At 41.0% G+C, this 18,088-nt stretch overlaps 1 protein-coding gene and 1 non-coding gene across 8 annotated transcripts in view; one reads left to right on the forward strand and one right to left on the reverse strand.

Moving 5' to 3' along the window:
- The window catches only part of USPL1 (ubiquitin specific peptidase like 1), a 34,503-nt gene extending 28,440 nt beyond the window's left edge, over nucleotides 1-6,063 (forward strand). For all 7 annotated transcript variants that reach the window (XM_045069648.1, XM_045069650.1, XM_045069651.1 and 4 more), the window contains 2 exons: nucleotides 1,877-2,034; nucleotides 3,995-6,063. In XM_045069648.1, coding sequence (XP_044925583.1) covers nucleotides 1,877-2,034; nucleotides 3,995-5,889 — 2,053 coding nt within the window. In that variant the 3' untranslated portion in view covers nucleotides 5,890-6,063. The remainder of the gene's footprint in view (nucleotides 1-1,876; nucleotides 2,035-3,994) is intronic.
- An 11,673-nt stretch (nucleotides 6,064-17,736) lies between these two features.
- Nucleotides 17,737-17,810, reverse strand: TRNAN-GUU. The gene has a single exon. It is a non-coding gene; the product is annotated as a tRNA-Asn (tRNA).
- Between the last annotated feature and the right edge of the window lie 278 nt (nucleotides 17,811-18,088).

Genomic DNA, 18,088 nt, shown 5'->3' on the forward strand with positions numbered 1-18,088 from the left:
CTCATCCTACCCAGTTTTTTTATGGTTGAGTCAGTACCTAACTTGATCCTCTCATCTCTGAGCATCATCTTTGACATGCCAGGCATTGTAGGTAGGAAGAAACCTGAAACAAAATCTATTACCAAACTAGGACTAAAGTTCTACCCTCAACTAAAGGGCTTCGGTATGAGCTAAGCTGGAATTTTTGGTAGGAGAGACCTGTGACTTTTAGGGAACACTAGAGTCTAGGGGACCCAGAGAAGAAAATTAACTAGAAAAGGATGAGGGAGCATATGCTTTATTTTGTTGAATCCAAAATACCATGATTTGTAAGTTGCACCAGGTTTTAAATAAGCCATTAAGAAAGAAATGCTGCATATTTAACACTTCTGTGTTTAACTCACACAAAGAAGGCAGGAAGTTCATGAATTTGCATAGTCTAGTGATAAAAAGGAGAATGTTTTAGTAACTAGACTCAGAAGATATCTTGGGGGCACCTGGGTGGCTCAGTCAGTTGGGCATCTGCTTTTGGCTCAGGTCATGATCCCAAACTCTTGGGATCAAGTCCCGTGTCCGGCTCACTGCTCAGCAGGAAGTCTGCTTCTCTTTCTCCTGTGCGTGCTCTCTATCTAGCTCTCACTCTTTCTCAAATAAAATGAAGATATCTTGAAAAGGTATCACATGAGACCAGGAGAATTAAATACTAGTACTTACAGAGTCATGCGGTTGCCTAAGCCCTGCATATCCAGCTGTGAGAACAGATCTCTAGTTTCATTGTAGATTATTGATTCAGAGACACACTCTTCACATATTAACATTTGAAATGGGAGTACATCTAAGAATTGATGGCATAGTAGAGTTTAGTTGGCAGTTTTTTTTCCTAGTGGTATATACTATAATCAGTGGTATCTTAGATCAGTTAAGTAGATATGATAAAAATAAAAAGGGGGGGTAGCATTATAGACAGTTTTGCAGGACTTTATTTATAGGCACTTAAATTTTGAAAAGTTGATTATTCCTCTAACATGATTGGCAAGAGATAACTTATTAATTATTCCTTATCAGTCGGAGTGGTCTGCATTTTGGACATTGACTCAGGTTCATCTCAGCTGAATAAATTTTGATAAGCTAAATAAGTTTGACAGCTATTTAAATATTGGGAAAAGAGATACTTGACATTTTTCTTAAATCCTGAGACCTTTGTTAAATTTGGTTATTTGAGGCCCATCATTAGATTCTGTGTTCTGGTTTGATATGTTACTGTAATGGTAAAGTGTATTTTTGAAATTGTGAATTCTTAAAGTTTATAGTAAATCAGCCACTATGTTGTATTTTCTTTATTTTAGGTACAAATTAAACTTTCTAAGTAAAAGTTTTACTTTGATGGACCCCTCTGCTTCTGGAGATAACAGTGAAATAGGCCAAATGATTAGCATATTGAGGTTTTTTAAAGTTTATTTCAATGTCTTGTGTTTGTTACTTTGTTTCCAATATTACTTATATAACAGAAGTAATTCATTTAGGCACTAGATGCCCAAGAAAATTATAAAAGGTCTGGATTTTTCCCTGTGATTTTTACAGAATAGTTGTTATCAAGAGATCTTTAAGCCAAAACAGCATTGTGGCTTACAGAGCAATTTTTGTTTAATGGTTTTGTGTTAGAGCCTGATGGCTCCAACTGTCACTGATACCATTTTGAGAAGAGTTTACTGTTACATACTTAACAGAGTGCGTTCTCCATTTCTAATTAAGGCATACATCTGGAGGTTTTCAAGAAAAATTAGTGCAGTTAGCCTTGAAAGTGTTATATGGGACTTCCTTACTTCAGACCATCTTTTTTATAACCAGGCACAGGGCATTACATTTGCTTGACTTCACTTGCCTTTCTCTCCCACAGAGTGTCTCCCGTATTCATGTTGCACTTTGTGGAAGGCTTGCCACATAATGACTTGCAGCACTATTCATTTCATTTTGAAGGCTGTCTTTATCAAATAACTTCAGTAATTCAGTACCAGGCAAATAATCATTTTATAACATGGATCTTAGAGGCGGATGGTAAGTATTTAAACCTTTTTCTTTTGTGATAATAGGCATGGGGGCCAAACCCCCGATAATTTTTTTTTTTAAAGGCAAACTTTCCTTTGACTCTTTTTCTCCTCCGACTTAATGCCCTTGTCTTTAATTCTTTCTCCCCCTCCTCTCCTCTGTCACTGTGGTTTAGAATCACTTCTGTCTTTCCTTTGTATATGTATGGGTGTACATATGCATATTTCTTTTCTAGACAGAAAAAGTGATCATACAATGCTGTTGGTTTACAGTTTGCTTTTTCCCACTTAGTATGTTTGCTTTTACTCCGTGAGTAATACATGTTCAGTATAGAAAAATGAATGGTGGTGATTTTGATTTTTTTTAGGTAAATGACCATGTGATTCTAAAAAGAAAGTGCAACATACTGAAAGTTTTTAATTGAGAAAGAACAAAAACAAATTTGCTTAGTTTGCAGTTGTTAATAATATAAATAAAAGTAAACGTTCACTGGGTGCCTGGCTGGCTCACTCATTAGAGCATGTGACTGTTGATCTCAGGGTCATGAGTTCAAGTCCCACATTGGGCATGGAGCTTCCTTAAAAAGGAAAAAATACTGAAAAAAAGAAAACATCTGTTTCTAGGACTATGAAATAGAATATCTGAAATCCATAATTTATTTATCCAAGATAAAGCCTTTATTTATAAACGTTTCAGTAGAAGGCTAAATAGTACAACTCATAATTTTTGCTAAGTTTTTCCTTCCACTTAGCTAATATGATTTAATATTGAGTTTGTTTTTCTTAAAATGTTCACTTTGTCTTAAACAAGATCACTCAGTCCCATAAAGAGTTATATCAGGCTGTTGATAAGAGGTCTCTTTGATATTTTTCTTTTTCTTTTTTCTGTTTTTTGGACACTTTTCATACTTGATATTTTCATCTTGGGGGATAATTGGGGTAGATGACAAAATAATGTGTTATAAAAGCACCTTGCAAACTGAAACTCCCGTTATAAATACTATCTCTTAAAGTTTTACCCTACTTCAGAATTTGGGGGGAAGTGGTTCTCAATAACATAAGCAAAAACTAAAAAAGTAACTTAATTTAATTTTTTACTGCATTCCAGGGATTCTCAAATCCTCTTCAGGTAGGTTAAATGGTTATATGGTTCCCCTCCCTGACAACATATAAAAATCATGGTTACTTTATAAAAAATGCCTTGGCTCTCTCCTGTCATTGAATCAGTGTCTGGGGATTAGGCCCAGCTGTGACTCAAATAATTCTAATGTGCATGTGTGGTGGTGAACCACTAAAGTAAGCAAACAAAAGACTCAAAGTTTTAATGGGTTTAGAAGAGGAAATAGTAGGTTTGTGTGGTTTGTAAAGGTGTATCCATATAAATTTAGTGAATGGTTTTTTGAGGGGGGTTTTGTGTGTAGGAGGTTAACCTCTTCCTTTATAATCCATCACTTCATATTCAGTGGACAAATGAGAAAACAGAAGCTCAGAAATAAACACCTAAAAACCTCTAAGTTTTCTTTTAACCAAAAAAAAAAAAAAGAATAATTGAATTAAAATAAGAATTGAAACATATGTGAGTACTTGAGGGTAACAAGCTTCATTTATCTTGAAATGCCTATATATGGAAAAATTTAATCCATTTTCTAATGTTGGATAAATTGGGTGATATACTGTATTCTAAGTAACAAAAGCTAAATAGACTTCTGATTTTCGTGGTTATTTTAGGAAAAAGTAAAAACTATCTGTTTTTCAAATTTATGGATGTTAGTCTATAACTTTTATTAGCCACATAAGGACTTTAACCTTGGCAGAGAAAAATGGTGACATAAACATAAGGCCTTGTTCTCGAGTGTTCTCCTTTGGTGGATATTCAGGGATATAGCAGATAAAATGGCTAGAAGAAAGCGAACCTCGGCTGGTGGGTTTTGAAAGTCTAACCTCATTTACTGAACTTTCCTTATCCCCAGGAAGTTGGCTGGAGTGCGATGACCTAAAAGGCCTACGTTCTGAAAGGCGTGAGAAATTTGAAGTTAGTGCTTCAGAGATACATATTGTTATTTGGGAAAGAAAAACATCCCCAATGACAGATAAGGTGTCTGCCTGCCCTCCACTTAAAAAGACTAATGATGAGCCTCCTTGTGGTGATGAGAAGCCAGCCTCTCCAACTCGGTGTTCTGTGAGCGATGCTGCCTCTGCTGAACCATTCTCAAGGACTCTCCCCACTGGTGTGGCAGTTGGACCTAGCACACACTCACAGGGTGAAGCTGTAGCTCTAGCTCATGGGCATCATTTACTTTCAGGTCCAGAAAGTTTGGTTGACAGTAGTATTTTATCTTTGACGCTTGAAGAAATAAAGGTTAACTCTGATGAACGTTTCCTCTTAGAAAATAAACCTGTGGCTGAAAATGCAGGAGTTGGCAAAACCGATATTTTGCAATCACAAGAGTTACTAATGGCTTCTTTAGTATCAGCTCCATGTGTTGAAAAGCTTACTCAAGACCGATTCGTGGATTTAAGCTTGCCATCTCCAGTTGTAGGTGCAAACATGCAGTTGGCACAGCCGAATACAGAAGACACTGTAATTATTAAGTCTGTGAATACTGTTCATGCTACTGACTCTATAGGTGGAGTAAAGCCGGTAGAAGTTGAGGGTACAGTTGCCCTAAAGAAGGATACTCCATTAAAACACTTTGTTTCACCCAAAACTGAGAAGTTAAAACCAGAACAAGCTGTTACAGCTCAGGTATCTGATTGGAAAAAAAATGAAACTGTGGCATCTTCTCAAACCATAACAGCGAAATCAGGACAAAATCCATCACTGAAAGAAACTCAGAAGAAACCATTTGTAGGAAGTTGGGTTAAAGGCTTATTAAGTAGGGGTGCTTCTTTTATGCCACCTTGTGTTTCAGCTCATAATAGAAACACTGTAACTGATTTGCAGCCTTCAGTTAAGGGGGCAAGTAATTTTGGTGGCTTTAAAACGAAAGGCATAAACCAAAAGGCTACCCGGCCATCCAAGAAAGCCAATAGGTGTGCAGATAAGCCACCTACAGTTAGTAACCCTCCACCAGGCCATCCATTGTCTGGTAGCACGACTTCTCGTGTATGTACTGATGTTATTGCTGATACAGATGCTTTGAAGAAATGTGAAAATACCTCCTATGGAGCTCACTGTAGTCATGATTCTTGCGTGAAAGAAAATGGTGTTTCTTCTGCAAAACATGGAGACTCAGTTGAGGGTCAGATTCATAAACTTCGTCTAAAACTTCTTAAAAAACTTAAAGCCAAAAAGAAGAAATTAGCTGCTCTTATGTCTTCCCCTCAAAAAGGAACACCTCCAAGTGAAAATTTAGAACATGTGTCCCACTGTGGGTCTCCAAACGATTGTGAATCAATAGAAGACTTGCTAAAAGAACTACAGTATCAAATTGATACTGCTGATAATAAATCTGGGTGCACAGTTCCATACAGTAGTCAAAATCATGAAGAAATTTTAGCAGAATTATTGTCTCCTACAACTGTTGTCTCAACAGAGCGCTCGGTAAATGGGGAGGCTGACTTTAGGTATTTAGAAATGGGAGTTGACCACATCCCAGCACCAGTGTCTGCTGAATTAAATGAAATTCCCCAAAACACACATCTGCGACAGGACCATAATTACTGTAGCCCCACCAAGAAAAATCTGTGTGAAGTTCAGCCAGATTCACTGACAAATAATGTCTGCATTAGGACTTTGAATTTGGAAAGTTCCATGAAGACTGATATTTTTGATGAGTTTTTTTCCACTTCAACATTAAATTCCTTAGCAAATGACACATTAGACCTACCTTATTTTGATGAATATCTCTTTGAGAATTGTTGAGTGCATGCTCTTTTTAGTTTAGTATTTATTACTGTTCTTGGAAAAACTATGTTAGTATAGTGTTGACACACTGGCCTTGTCATGAATAAAATGTAAGCTACCAAAGGTTTTACCTTTGCTTCTACTCACAAAGCATGTAATCTTTTATACAAATTAAAATGATCAAGAATTGGTTTTCCTTGTTTACTTCATTATGTATTATAGGAGAAGGAGGATTTCATAATGTTAAACATGAAAACTAGTGTTTAGTTTCTGGCATTTTTTATAGCTGGGTACATTAAATTTCTACATTTTAATTTAGGTTACACTGGTTCAAGAAAAATAATCGTTTGTACAAACTTAAGTCATTGTATGTGGGATATAGAATGGGTGACTGTTTGGTAATGGTTGTGTGATCATTTTAGATCCTAAGACTGTTTGCTACACCAGTTGAATGCTGTGGAATGTAAACCGCCCCCTGTAGAGAATACAACTTCTCTATTTAGAAAAGATGGTAGGAAACCTTGTTACTAGAACTCCAAGTAATGTTACATGATTAATAAGTGATCTCTAACAGGAAAATAATCCATGTTTGTGTTGATAAGCAAAGAGTTCACATTATCATAAATACCCTCTTTCTCCCAGCACATGTATTTCTGTAAGCAAAGTGGGACACTATCCAGAAGTTCTGTATTGGGAGAAAATAATAACCAGGTGCTTAACTAGGCTTGCTATATGTTGGGTTCTGTTTTGTATGAAACACTAATTCAAACCCCAACATGTCTATGAGTGAGACCCTTTTTATCACATTTAACAGATAAAGAGCACAGAGCTTAGTAAATTGTACAGCTGGGATTGAGGAGTGTGGTTACCACAGTGCTTAGAAGCATGTGTTCCACCTGTCAGTTTTCATTAAAAGTTTGGATGCTTAAACAGCACTGCTGCTGTAGCGATTTGAGTTAGTAGTAATGGTTGCTAAGGTTTAAAGGGTGGTAGTCAGGATAGCATACTTTGCCAGGGACTCAGCACTTCATGATTGATTTGTCCAATTTACTCCCAACACACCACCCCCCTGTTAACCCCTTGTTTTCTGATTCCCAAGTACTTCATGTTTCTTGTCAGGAGAAACTGGGCAAATACAGGAAAATAGGAAGATTTTGGATCATCCCTCTTAACATTTTAGTGGTAATAACTACTATAGACCTTTTCATTTTTTTAATACATGTAGACTTCTAAAAAATTCTGTTGTACCTATTTGTACGATCTTTTTTAATGTTTCATGAGCATTTTTCCATCTTACAGTTTTGACAGCTTTTGGATAGCTATGTTATATTACGTTGTATGAATTATCATTGTTTCACCAGTCTTTAGATTTTGAGGTGGTTTGTACCGTTTTATTAATTGTGCCACAGCAATGATTAAGTTTTTGCACAGACCCAGGTCTTATTTTGGGGGAGTGGAATTGCTGTGTCCCAAGATAAGCATTTTAAAGTCTTTTAATGATTGCACGATTGGCTTTTATAAACCCTCACCACCAAATAGTAGCATCGGGGGTGAAAAAAAACCTTGGCTGTTTTTATTTACATTTTCATGATTACTAGTGATTTTGAATATAACTTTGATAAAGTTATATGTTTGTATAACTATCTATATAACTTTATTGGCCAGTTGTGTTTCTCTGAAGACTTGCTTCTTCATCCTTGGTATTAATCATTTAAGTATTTGTATGTTTCTGGTAAATACCAAGCAGTGTTGTAAACCTCAGAGATCAAGTAGTAAAAAAATATCTTTGCTGTTGGAGGAACTTGTCTTCTAAACCAGGAAATACAGGGGCACCTGGATGGCTCAGTGGGTTAAAGCCTCTGCCTTTGGCTCTGGTCATGATCCCAGGGTCCTGGGATCAAGCCCCACATCAGGCTTTCTGCTCAGCAGGGACACTGCTTCCTCCTCCCTCTCTCTGCCTGCCTCTCTGCCTACTTGTGATCTCTGTCAAATAAATAAAATCTTAAAAAAAAAACAAAACAAAACAGGAAATACATGATGTTAAGTGGTCCTAGATACTGTTGATTCTTACTTGTGGCAGTTCTGTAGTTTCCAAGAGCATTCCATGAACATGAAATACTGAACCATTGCTCCTAGGGGAAATAGAAGGTTAGGTTCCTGGTAGAGCCTCTGTTCATAACACTATTGTCAGCTGATCAACACAAACCTTGTTTGTGACTTTCTGTTTAAAGATACCTTATGTAATACATACTGTTGGTTCATTCCCATTGGATATTAAGGCCAACAGCACTATAACTCATGCCCAAACGAAGCTTATCTAACACATGAGTTTTTTTCTGTAAGGCACGTGACAACTTTCTTGTGCTAAGAAACACCAGACGGCACTTAACACTATACTTGGGGGGGGGGGCACTTTAAACCATGAAATCAACAAAAAGCACAAAAAAGCAAAAAAATGTGGCACTAGATATGCCGTAATAAAAACACATTTACAGTATGAGAGCTGAATTGTAGAGGTGTACTCTACAAGTTGGGTGACTGGGGGTGTCCATAATGACCACAAAAAGCAGTGTGTTAATTTTTTTAAAAAGATACTTTGAAGGGGGGGCGCCTGGGTGGCTCAGTGGGTTAAGCCGCTGCCTTCAGCTCAGGTCATGATCTCGAGAGTCCTGGGATCGAGCCCCACATCGGGCTCTCTGCTCAGCAGGGAGCCTGCTTCCCTCTCTCTCTCTCTTGCCAGCCTCTCTACCTACCTGTGATCTCTCTCTGTCAAATAAAATCTTTAAAAAAAAAAAAAAAAAGACACTTTTAAGGAAGGTTGAGAAGCAGAGTCTCAAGGAGACTTCATGCTGAGGGTGGAGCCTGACATGGGGTTGATCACAATGTGGGGACCGGGACCTGAGCCAAGACCAAGAGTCTGAAGTCCAACTGTGCCACCCAGGTGCCCCCGTAAGTGTTGATTTTTAAGGTACCAAATAAATCTTAGCAACTAGGCAAAATCACAGATACAGAATCTGAATAATGAGGATTGACTAGATGACGTCCGCACTGAATACTATGGAGGAAAACAGCAGAGGAGAGAACTTTTAGACTGAAGGCCCTTCAGAAATTTCTAGGAGGTGGGTGTCATGTGAACAGGGGCTTAAGTGAAGATGGGGAGTTGGCCGTGTGACTGGAGGAAGGGCATTCCAGGAAGAACAGAAGATCCTGAAGAGGGAGAATCCTTAGCAAGATTGAGGACAGGGAAAAGGCTTGTATGGTTGTACAGAATGAGAAAGGGAAAGAACATGAGATTAAGGAGGTTGGCAGAAGCCGGGCTTTGTATAGTTTTGTGGGCCATAGTGAAGACCTTGTCTATGCTTGAGAGTAATGGAAGCTACTGAAAGTTTTCAGGTAAGGACATGACAAGATCTATTCTGAATTTCGAAAGGATCACTGAAGTTTGGAGAATGACTATGACCAGTGGGAATGAAGCAGTAGTCATCTTACAGCCTCCCAGAGTTGAGGGTGATACCTGTGGAGGTGTTAAAGTAGCTGGATTACTGTTGCATTTCAAAAGTAGAGCCGGCAGGATATGTTGGGTTGGATTGGAGGCAGAAAGGGGAATCTCAGGTTTTGTTGCCTGAGTAGATGGGTCATGCCGTTTGCTGATACGGGACAGACTTGGGAGGGAAAAAATGTAAAGGAAAGCATTCTATTCATTCAATTTTGGATATGTAAGATACCTATCCTATTAGACTTCCAAGAGGAGACAATTTAATAAGAAGATGGACCTGCAACTCTGGGGCTGAGGAGAGGTGCACACTAGAGGTTCTCATTTAGGAATTGTGAAGGCACGAATGGTATTTAATGTCACAGTAAAGGATGGGGTCATTTAGGGAGTTAAAATAGCTCTGGGGAACAAGAGGGACCATGGGAGGAAGACCAGATGAGTGTGGTGTCCTGGAAATCAAGGGAAGAAAGCCTTTTTTAAGGAGGGAATGATAAGTTTGTCAGATGCTGCTGAGAATGGCGGGACTGAGAATTGACCCATTGGCTTTGGTAATTGGAAAGTGCTTGGTAACTTGGTAAGGACAGTTCAGTGGAGCTGAGACAACAAGAGAGAAGGGATGGTGAGAAAGTGCAGACAGAGACCTACCCCTTTGAAACCTTTACCTGGTTCCTGGTGAGGGAGTGTGGGAACAAGGTTTTTGTTATTGTGTTTAAGATGGGAAATGTCATAATATGTGTATGTGTGGACCTGAATCTCCTATGAATGTTGTAGATGAGAGGAAGGACAGTTGCAGGAGTAAATTTCTCCAGGGCTGAGTGCCAGTATATAAGAGGAGGTGTGACCATAGGAGCTAGAAGAGTTAATAGATGTTAATACTGGGGAAGACAGTATATGGATACAGATATTAGGAGATGTGATTAGAAAGTGAGGTCACATTTTAATTTTCTCAGAGACATAATAAGATTACCAGCTGAGAAGTCGGGGAGGAGTTGAAAATTGAGGAGAGGTTAGAATTTTCAGTCTTGAGAGCTAATTGACAGGGACATTGCATAGCTTGCTAGCCTGTGCTGAGAATCCACCAGAGGTCCGTGGCCATAAATTTAACTGAGATGAGTTAAAAAGTTTTTTTTTTCTCCGATCATATTTGCTGCTCAGGACAGAAAGAGTAGATGAGAAGTTGGATTCATCCAAGGTTAGAGGTATTGCCAAGCAAATGGGACAGAAGAGAAAAGGAATTAAGGTTGTATGAAAGGAAAATGATGATAGTGATGTATGAGGAAGGATGTAGGGACATAAGACAGGTGATGAGCATTTAAGAAGTGGTGGCAGATCTCAGTGGATTATAAATGGATTCAAAGAATGCCAGTCTGGGATTGGTAGAGCAAGTAAGCTGGTTTGAAAGTAGGGAACAGTGATGACAAGGTCTAAAGTATAACAAGGGAAGTACATGGCCAAGGTTGGGTGAGAATTTCATGAAAAGAAATCAAGAGCCCAGGGGTGCCTGGGTGGCTCAGTCAGTTAAGTGTCTGCCTTCAGCTCAGTCCTGGAATTGGGTCCCATATCCAGGCTTTCTGCTAAGCAAAGAGCCTGCTTCTCCCTCTCCATCTTGCTCTCTGTCAGAGAAATACAAATAAAGTCTTAAAAAACAAAAAACAAACGAAAAAACCACAAGAAATCAAGATGCCAGAAGGATGTATGGATTGTCTTTGTGGAAGGCAAAATCATTTAAATGGCAGCAGGAGTCCTGGTGGAAAGAAATCAACAGTAAGCCAGGAGCTAAAATCCTGAGAATGAGCGATGGCAGCGAAATGAGCCAAGTGGGTAGTTCAAATGGCTTGTGTTTCTAAGGCACTTGGAGGGTTAGAACAAAGATGGGGAACAGTGGTTGAAAAGCAACTAGGAACCAGGAACACAGGACAGCCACCACTTGAGCTGTGGAGGGAGCTGTTTCTTCAGTTCATTAGCACAGGGCAGGAAGGAGAGTGTTCAGAAGTTAAGGACTAGGGAAGGCCTGTCTGTAACAGACTGTGCATCCCAGAGGACTCGGGAGCCCAGAGAGTGGGGAGAGCAGTGGAGGGAGGAGGTGGGCTAAGGTGCTGGATAGGAGTAGAAGGTTGGGAGAAGTGAGATCTAGAGTTGAATGTCCCAGGAAGCGTGGAGTCACAGGGTGACCCAGACAGACTGCAGCTTCTGATAAGTTCTCTCTGGGAGAGGACTGGGAGGACCATGGGTTCTAACTGCAGCGTTCCTCTTGAGAGGGGGGTTTTGTTGAAGAGGGAGACTGTGAGGAAGGTGTATGAAGGAGCATGAGGAGCACTGTGGGCCTCCCTCCCTTCCTGTGGTGGTGGAATTGGAGTCTTAATCATATACGTCTGCTCTTTAAGCATAAAGGGATTAAACTTTTCTCTGCCGTGTGGCAATTTTGGTTTCTAGTTGACCATCATTTTTAATGATTTAGCAGAGAATTTACATTATTTTATAGTCCTTTTGGTATTATAATTTAGCAGGGTCATTTCCACCCCCCAAAATATGCTGATATGTGTGTATATCTTCTGATGAAACCATGTTTCTTTTCTTCTTCTTCTTTTTTTTTTTTTTTTTTGGTCATGAATCTTCAATTCCTTTGGAATGTATTTTGATGTGTTGCACTGTTTCTTTTTCTCCCCCGACAGAGAAATCCGTTTGAACACCATTCACTGAATCACCTTACTGTCCTTTAACCATCCACAACACACCGTTCACCTTTCCCATTAAATTTAACAAACGTTCGACTCCTGTCGTAAATGGAGGTTATGTGGGAAAACATTTTGTTGCTCAGTTACAGAATGCCAATTAAACAGTGTAAATCCCAGTTTTCGAGAAGAAAGTAGGCTGGGAGGAAAGTATATTACATTTGAGCTGTTTGTTTTTTTTTTTCTTCCAGTTAACGTTATCGCGATAATGCAGTGTGCAAATCAGGAACACTGTGAGAAGTGGGAGATATGATTTATTAGAGTTTGCTTCTGTTTTTGTTTGCTTCCATTTGTGTTGTGACATAACCTACATGCATCCCTGCCTGAGCTGAAGTGTGAGCATCGTGGTGGGACTTACATATACCATGAAATGATTGCCGCAACAGGTCCAGTTAACTTAGAGCTTTGTCGGCACCACCAATGCCAATAACACAAAATGGACTGGCTTCTCCAAACGCAGCACCCAGGGGCCAAAAAAACCATCAGTATGTATCATGACGGAGGAGGAGGAGGAGGAAGGGCAGGATGCACCTGGCTGATGAGAGAATGCATCCCAAAGAAGTCGCGTTGGATTAGTGACTTCATTCTTAAAGTTTTCCACTTTTCTTAAAGTGACAGCTCCTGTAGGTGCCCATAAAGAGCCACTCGTCATTGGCTGGCTCTGACACAGGTCTGTTCAGCAAGCTTTTCTGAGAATACCTTTCCGACTCTCTTTGGCTTTTGAGCACCAGCAGCTCCACAGCCTTCTCCGCAACCAGTGTTCTCCCAGGAAGCCACTGAAGAGGCAAGGGGGGCTGAAGGGCACACCAGAATGCTTCTAATTAAAACAGATCTGTGAGAAGGGGCTTATTAACTTCCACAACACAGCCAAAGTGCTAACGTGACCGAAAGTCTGGTACTGGAGAAGTTTTAAATACAGTAATCAGGAGTTTCAATGCACCCACAGCAGGAAGAGGTCATCAAGAGAAAAGGAACTCCTACAAAATACTTCAGATCTCAGATTGAAACATCATTTTCTGTTTGGTTATTGCAGACACTTAATAGCTCGGGAAAGCACCCTCCTTACCAGTCTTCTATGACAGCCTTCCCACCAGGGCTAGAGGCAGAGTTGATCTAAATGCACAGAGGAGGTTCAAGTGTCTCTACAACACACCAGATATTTGATTCCCATCCCCCACCCCACCAGCCCTAAGGCAATGTAAACCAGGCCAATTCAGCAGGATGGCAGTTGTAAACTGCTGTCCCCAGTGGCTATGTGAAGAATCTCCGTGCTTGGTAATTAGTGAAGAGATTCTGTATTTCAAACTTCAGTTCCATGTTGAGTCCTGTCCCTTGTAGATTTTCATCTCTGTTATATTTATTCGACTGAACTCCAGTGATCAGACTAGCCTATACTCTAGTACAAGTGAATATGCTCTACAATTAAGTATAAATAAATACCACTATGCTCACGCATACATATGATAATCTATAATAATCTACTCAGTTTAGTACTAAGGTAGTCGAGGATCTCCTTAAAGTGTATATTTGATTTACTTTGTCACTTTATCTTTGCTTGGGAATAACCAGTTTGAGTCCTCTTTGACAGACCATAATTTCTGTTGTTTTGTTTTTACTAAAAAAAAAAAAAAAAAAAAAAAAGGCAATGAAAAATGGCTCAATTCCTGGGGGGATAATAAAATATGACAGTTTGCTGGGTGTTATTAAAATGAGTCGCAAGGAAAGAAGCGCAAATTAGAATCTGCTGTTGCTGCTGTAAATCCCTATAGATGCGACCCCAAACGGATCAATATAGTAAAGCCCTTCACACCCAGTCATTCCAGATTAATAAGGTATTAAGTGTTAAAACTCCAAAGCAGCTTTTGTTGTCTCAAGTCGTTTATTATTAATTTTGCTTATCTACGTAATTGCTCAGTAAAAAAAAAAAATGGTTTCTTTGTGGCTTGTCAGTAGTGTTAGACTATTCTAGTTCTTCGTATTACCTTAAAATCTTCAGTTTAGTAATTTTCCGTACCTAAACACTCTGGATTTGACACACTTTATAACTTTTACCAGGAATTAGAATACACATAGAATAAGTACAATACAAAGCCAGGCCTTCCAAATCGGGCCAGGGGGCAGGGGGCACAGCAGAAATCTGTTCCAGACTCTGTGACTCCCTCGGATACTGTAAATAAACTTTTTTCTGTAAATGTGTACATTGTGGGGAGAGGGTACTTAGCTTCCCATTCAGGTTTTTACAGGGCTTCATGGACCCCTAAAGTATTCTCTTGGGAACTTTACCTTAAATAAATGAAATTTAACTTAAAATTAAGTTAAACTTAAAAAAATGATGACTGGGCACCTGGGTGGCTCAGTGGGTTAAGCCGCTGCCTTCGGCTCAGGTCATGATCTCAGGGTCCTGGAATCGAGTCCCGAATCTTGCTTTCTGCTCAGCAGGGGGCCTGCTTCCCTTCCTCTCTCTCTGCCTGCCTCTCTGCCTACTTCTGACCTCTCTCTGTCAAATAAATAAATAAATAAAATCTTTAAAGAAAAAAAATGATGACTGATTCTGGGACTAGATTTTAGATGAATTCCATGGTGGAGAACCAGCCACAAGTAAGTAGGTAAGTTAAAAATATGGGGAATTTATTATTTCTCTAATTTCAAGATTTCTTTAAGACCCAGTATCAAACAAAATCACTATTTCCTGGGGCATCGAGGCTCTAAATGTAAACATAACCCTCCCCACTTTCCTCCTGTTTCAGTCCCTAAGTCTCATCCAGTCTTTGCTGGAATTATATCCTTCTTTTCTAGACCCACCTCATTGCCTCTCCTCTGCAATGTAACTGCCTCGTAACTGTTCTCTGATCTCTTATTTCCCCTATTCTGCTGCCAGACCAACCATCTAAAATAAATGTCTTACGTCCTGAAACAGAAACGTTTAACAGTAACTCCCTTGCTTTATAGGGCGAAGTCTAGCTTCCTGCCTTGTTCGTCAGGGCCCTTCCACAAGCTAAGAACATTTTCAATGCACTCTAAGTACATTTGTTCTATATTCTGGTTATGCTTATCTCCTACCCACCCGCTCTTGCCTCCAAATTTTGCCAGCTTTAAATAGCCCTCCCTTGCCTTCTGGCCTGTCCAGATCTTCCAGGGTTGTTTCGGATCCTCCGTGAAGACACAATACAGCCTATGTTGACTTCCTCCTTTACTACCCAGGAACATTCTTCTGTGGCCCTCATGCTGACATTTCATCATATGCATTTTTATCTAAGTGTCCATCTCTGTTAATAACATACTCGGAGAAGGCAGGGGAAGCTTCGGTCCTGAGAATGTGCTGTGTGACAGACCTGAGCTAGATGAACGAACAACATAAATGAAGACCTAGTCACTACACTCAAGGAGTTCATATGCTAGCATAGGTGACAAGGAACTCCCTGGTTTCAAGGTCATGTAATGAATGAATAGAGGAGGGGGCGCATAAATCAGAAAGAGGTAGCCTCAGGGGAGGTTTCCCTGAGAAGGTAACTCCTCATGGATGTTACTCAGGTAAGTACAGAGGAGGTGGGGGCAGGCACATCAGGGCAAAGGGAAAGACATCTGGGGTGGGTGGAAGGTGGTACAAGCCAGCATGAAGCGGGAGCATTGAAGCTTTTGGCAAATGCATATAGCCACTAGAGGGTTTCACGCAGGAACATGGTCGGGGAAAGCCCCTGTGTGCTAAGCTTGAGAACTTGGGACTGTATCTTGAAGGAAATACTTTGGGACCTAAAATGATCATGAATTACAGAAAATGGTCTCTTCCCTCAAGGAGCTTACAACCTAGTATAAATACACTCAGCTTAAAGTGGAAGGTTGTGCTAAGTCCCCATAACTTAAGTACTAGGGAATTTCATGCGTTCCTCATCTTGAAATGTTAGACTAGATTTGTACGGTATATAAATGATCATATGACTTAATTTCCTCGTTTCCGCTGTAGGCTATCCTTTTTTTTTTTTTTAAAGATTTTATTTATTTATTTGACAGACAGAGATCACAAGCAGGCAGAGAGGCAGGCAGAGAGAGGAGGAAGCAGGCTCCTCACTGAGCAGAGAGGCCGACGTGGGGCTTGATCCCAGGCCCTGGGCTGAAGGCAGAGGCTTTAACCCACTGAGCCACCCAGAGGCCCCATGCTGTAGGCTATCCTTAAGTATGAGTGGAGAGTTTGGAATTTTGAGAATCAGAGAGACCCCTACCCAAAAACATTTTGGGGGGGCTATTCCTTACTTTATCTGAAATTCTACAAGTGCAACACTGTGTCTCTCTTTTTAGGGCTCCTAATTAGACAACAGGATTTTTTTTTTTTTTTTTTTAGATTTTATTTATTTATTTGACACAGAGAGAGATTGCAAGTAGCAGAGCAAGAAGGGGAAGCAGGCTCCCTACTGAGCAGAGACTCAATCCCAGGACCCTAAGACCATGACCGGAGCCGAAGGCAGAGGCCTAACCCACTGAGCCACCCAGGCGTCCCCAACAACAGGATTTTTTTTTTTTTTAAGATTTTATTTATTTGAGAGAGAGAGAGAGAGCGAGCATGAAAGGGGCAAGGGGCAGAGGGAGAAGCCGGCTCCCTGATGAGCAGAAGGCCTGATGTGGAACTTGATCCTGGGACTCCAGGATCATGACCTGAGCTGAAGGCAGTTGCTTAACCAACTGAGCCCAACAGGTGCCCAACAGGACATTTTTATTATCAACAATTATTTGATAAATAATTATCAGCCAGCACTTGCCAAGCCATTCCCTAACGGACATCTGAGTGAGGCAGTTTAACTCTTTCTTCTTCCAAGTCACTAAATCTATCCATGAATTTACATCCCAGAGACAAAGCACCTGCCCCATAACCTCAATCTTGGCAGAAATGAATTATATCATCACGTTACCATGTTATTGCGTGGTTCTCTATCTTTATTAAAAGTCTCATATGAACCATCTGCTTGAAACATATCTGTGTCTTCTGTGGGATCAGAGTTGAAAATACATCATTCAAAACCTTTTAAACAGGAACCGATAAAAACAATTTCTGCCCGGGTTTAATTTCAGGGAAACTCCTGTGGGCGATCTAAAAGCAAACGTGAACACCTTCATCTAGGTTCAAGTCTACTGTCCAAAAGCTGTAGCAGAGCTTCATTTAGCAGACAGTTACATAGGGTGATTATGTCTCCACACCCTCTTAGGTGACTCCCCTTGCACATTTTCATCGAACAGCTCCTCAGATCCGTTTGCCAGTAGAAAAGGCAATATCGAATAAGGACATTTCCCTTCTGGTGGTATCAGGTTTTCTGAGAAGAAACCAGTGGCATTTATTCACTCACTTGTCAAGGGGCATTTTTTTCCCTCCCCTCCATTACAATGAGGCCTGTTGAAGCAAATCTTTGGGCCGGTTTCCCGAAGAATGTGTGCAAATTTCCCGTGGACATAACAGTGGAATTGAATTTCCAAGCCCCGGGCTGCCAGTGCAGAAGCAGAGTCGATCTTACGTCCCGCCCCGCTGGGCGACAAATATTGAGAGAACGTGGTCTTGCTCCGTCCCAGAGGTACAGGAGCGTCGTACTCCTGCTGGATTAAAAATCTCACGGTTGCCGTTTTAAAATGAATCCGTCTCAGGAAAACGAGCGCCTTCGTCCCTGGGTGGGCTCGAACCACCAACCTTTCGGTTAACAGCCGAACGCGCTAACCGATTGCGCCACAGAGACCGGGCTGTGAAACTCGCCGCGCGATGTGTACAGATTTCCGCGGCCGCGGAGGCTCTCGCCGCCCAGGGCGTCGCCGCGCCAGCGGGGCAGCGGAGCGCGCGGAGGCGGCCGCGGGAGGGGCCGAGGCTGCAGGAGGCCCCGGCACGGGCGCGGGAGGGGAGCGGCCGAGCCTGCGGCCGCGCGGAGAGACACGGAGGGAGAAAGAGAGGGAGGGAGGACGGGCCGAGCGGCCGGCACCCGTGAGGGGAGGAAGGGCGCCGCCGCGGCCGGCCGGGGCT

This window comes from Mustela putorius, unplaced genomic scaffold (assembly GCF_011764305.1).
Source record: "Mustela putorius furo isolate JIRA1106 unplaced genomic scaffold, ASM1176430v1.1 tig00003942_pilon_pilon_pilon, whole genome shotgun sequence".
In the NCBI taxonomy this organism is placed as follows: Eukaryota; Metazoa; Chordata; class Mammalia; order Carnivora; family Mustelidae; genus Mustela; species Mustela putorius.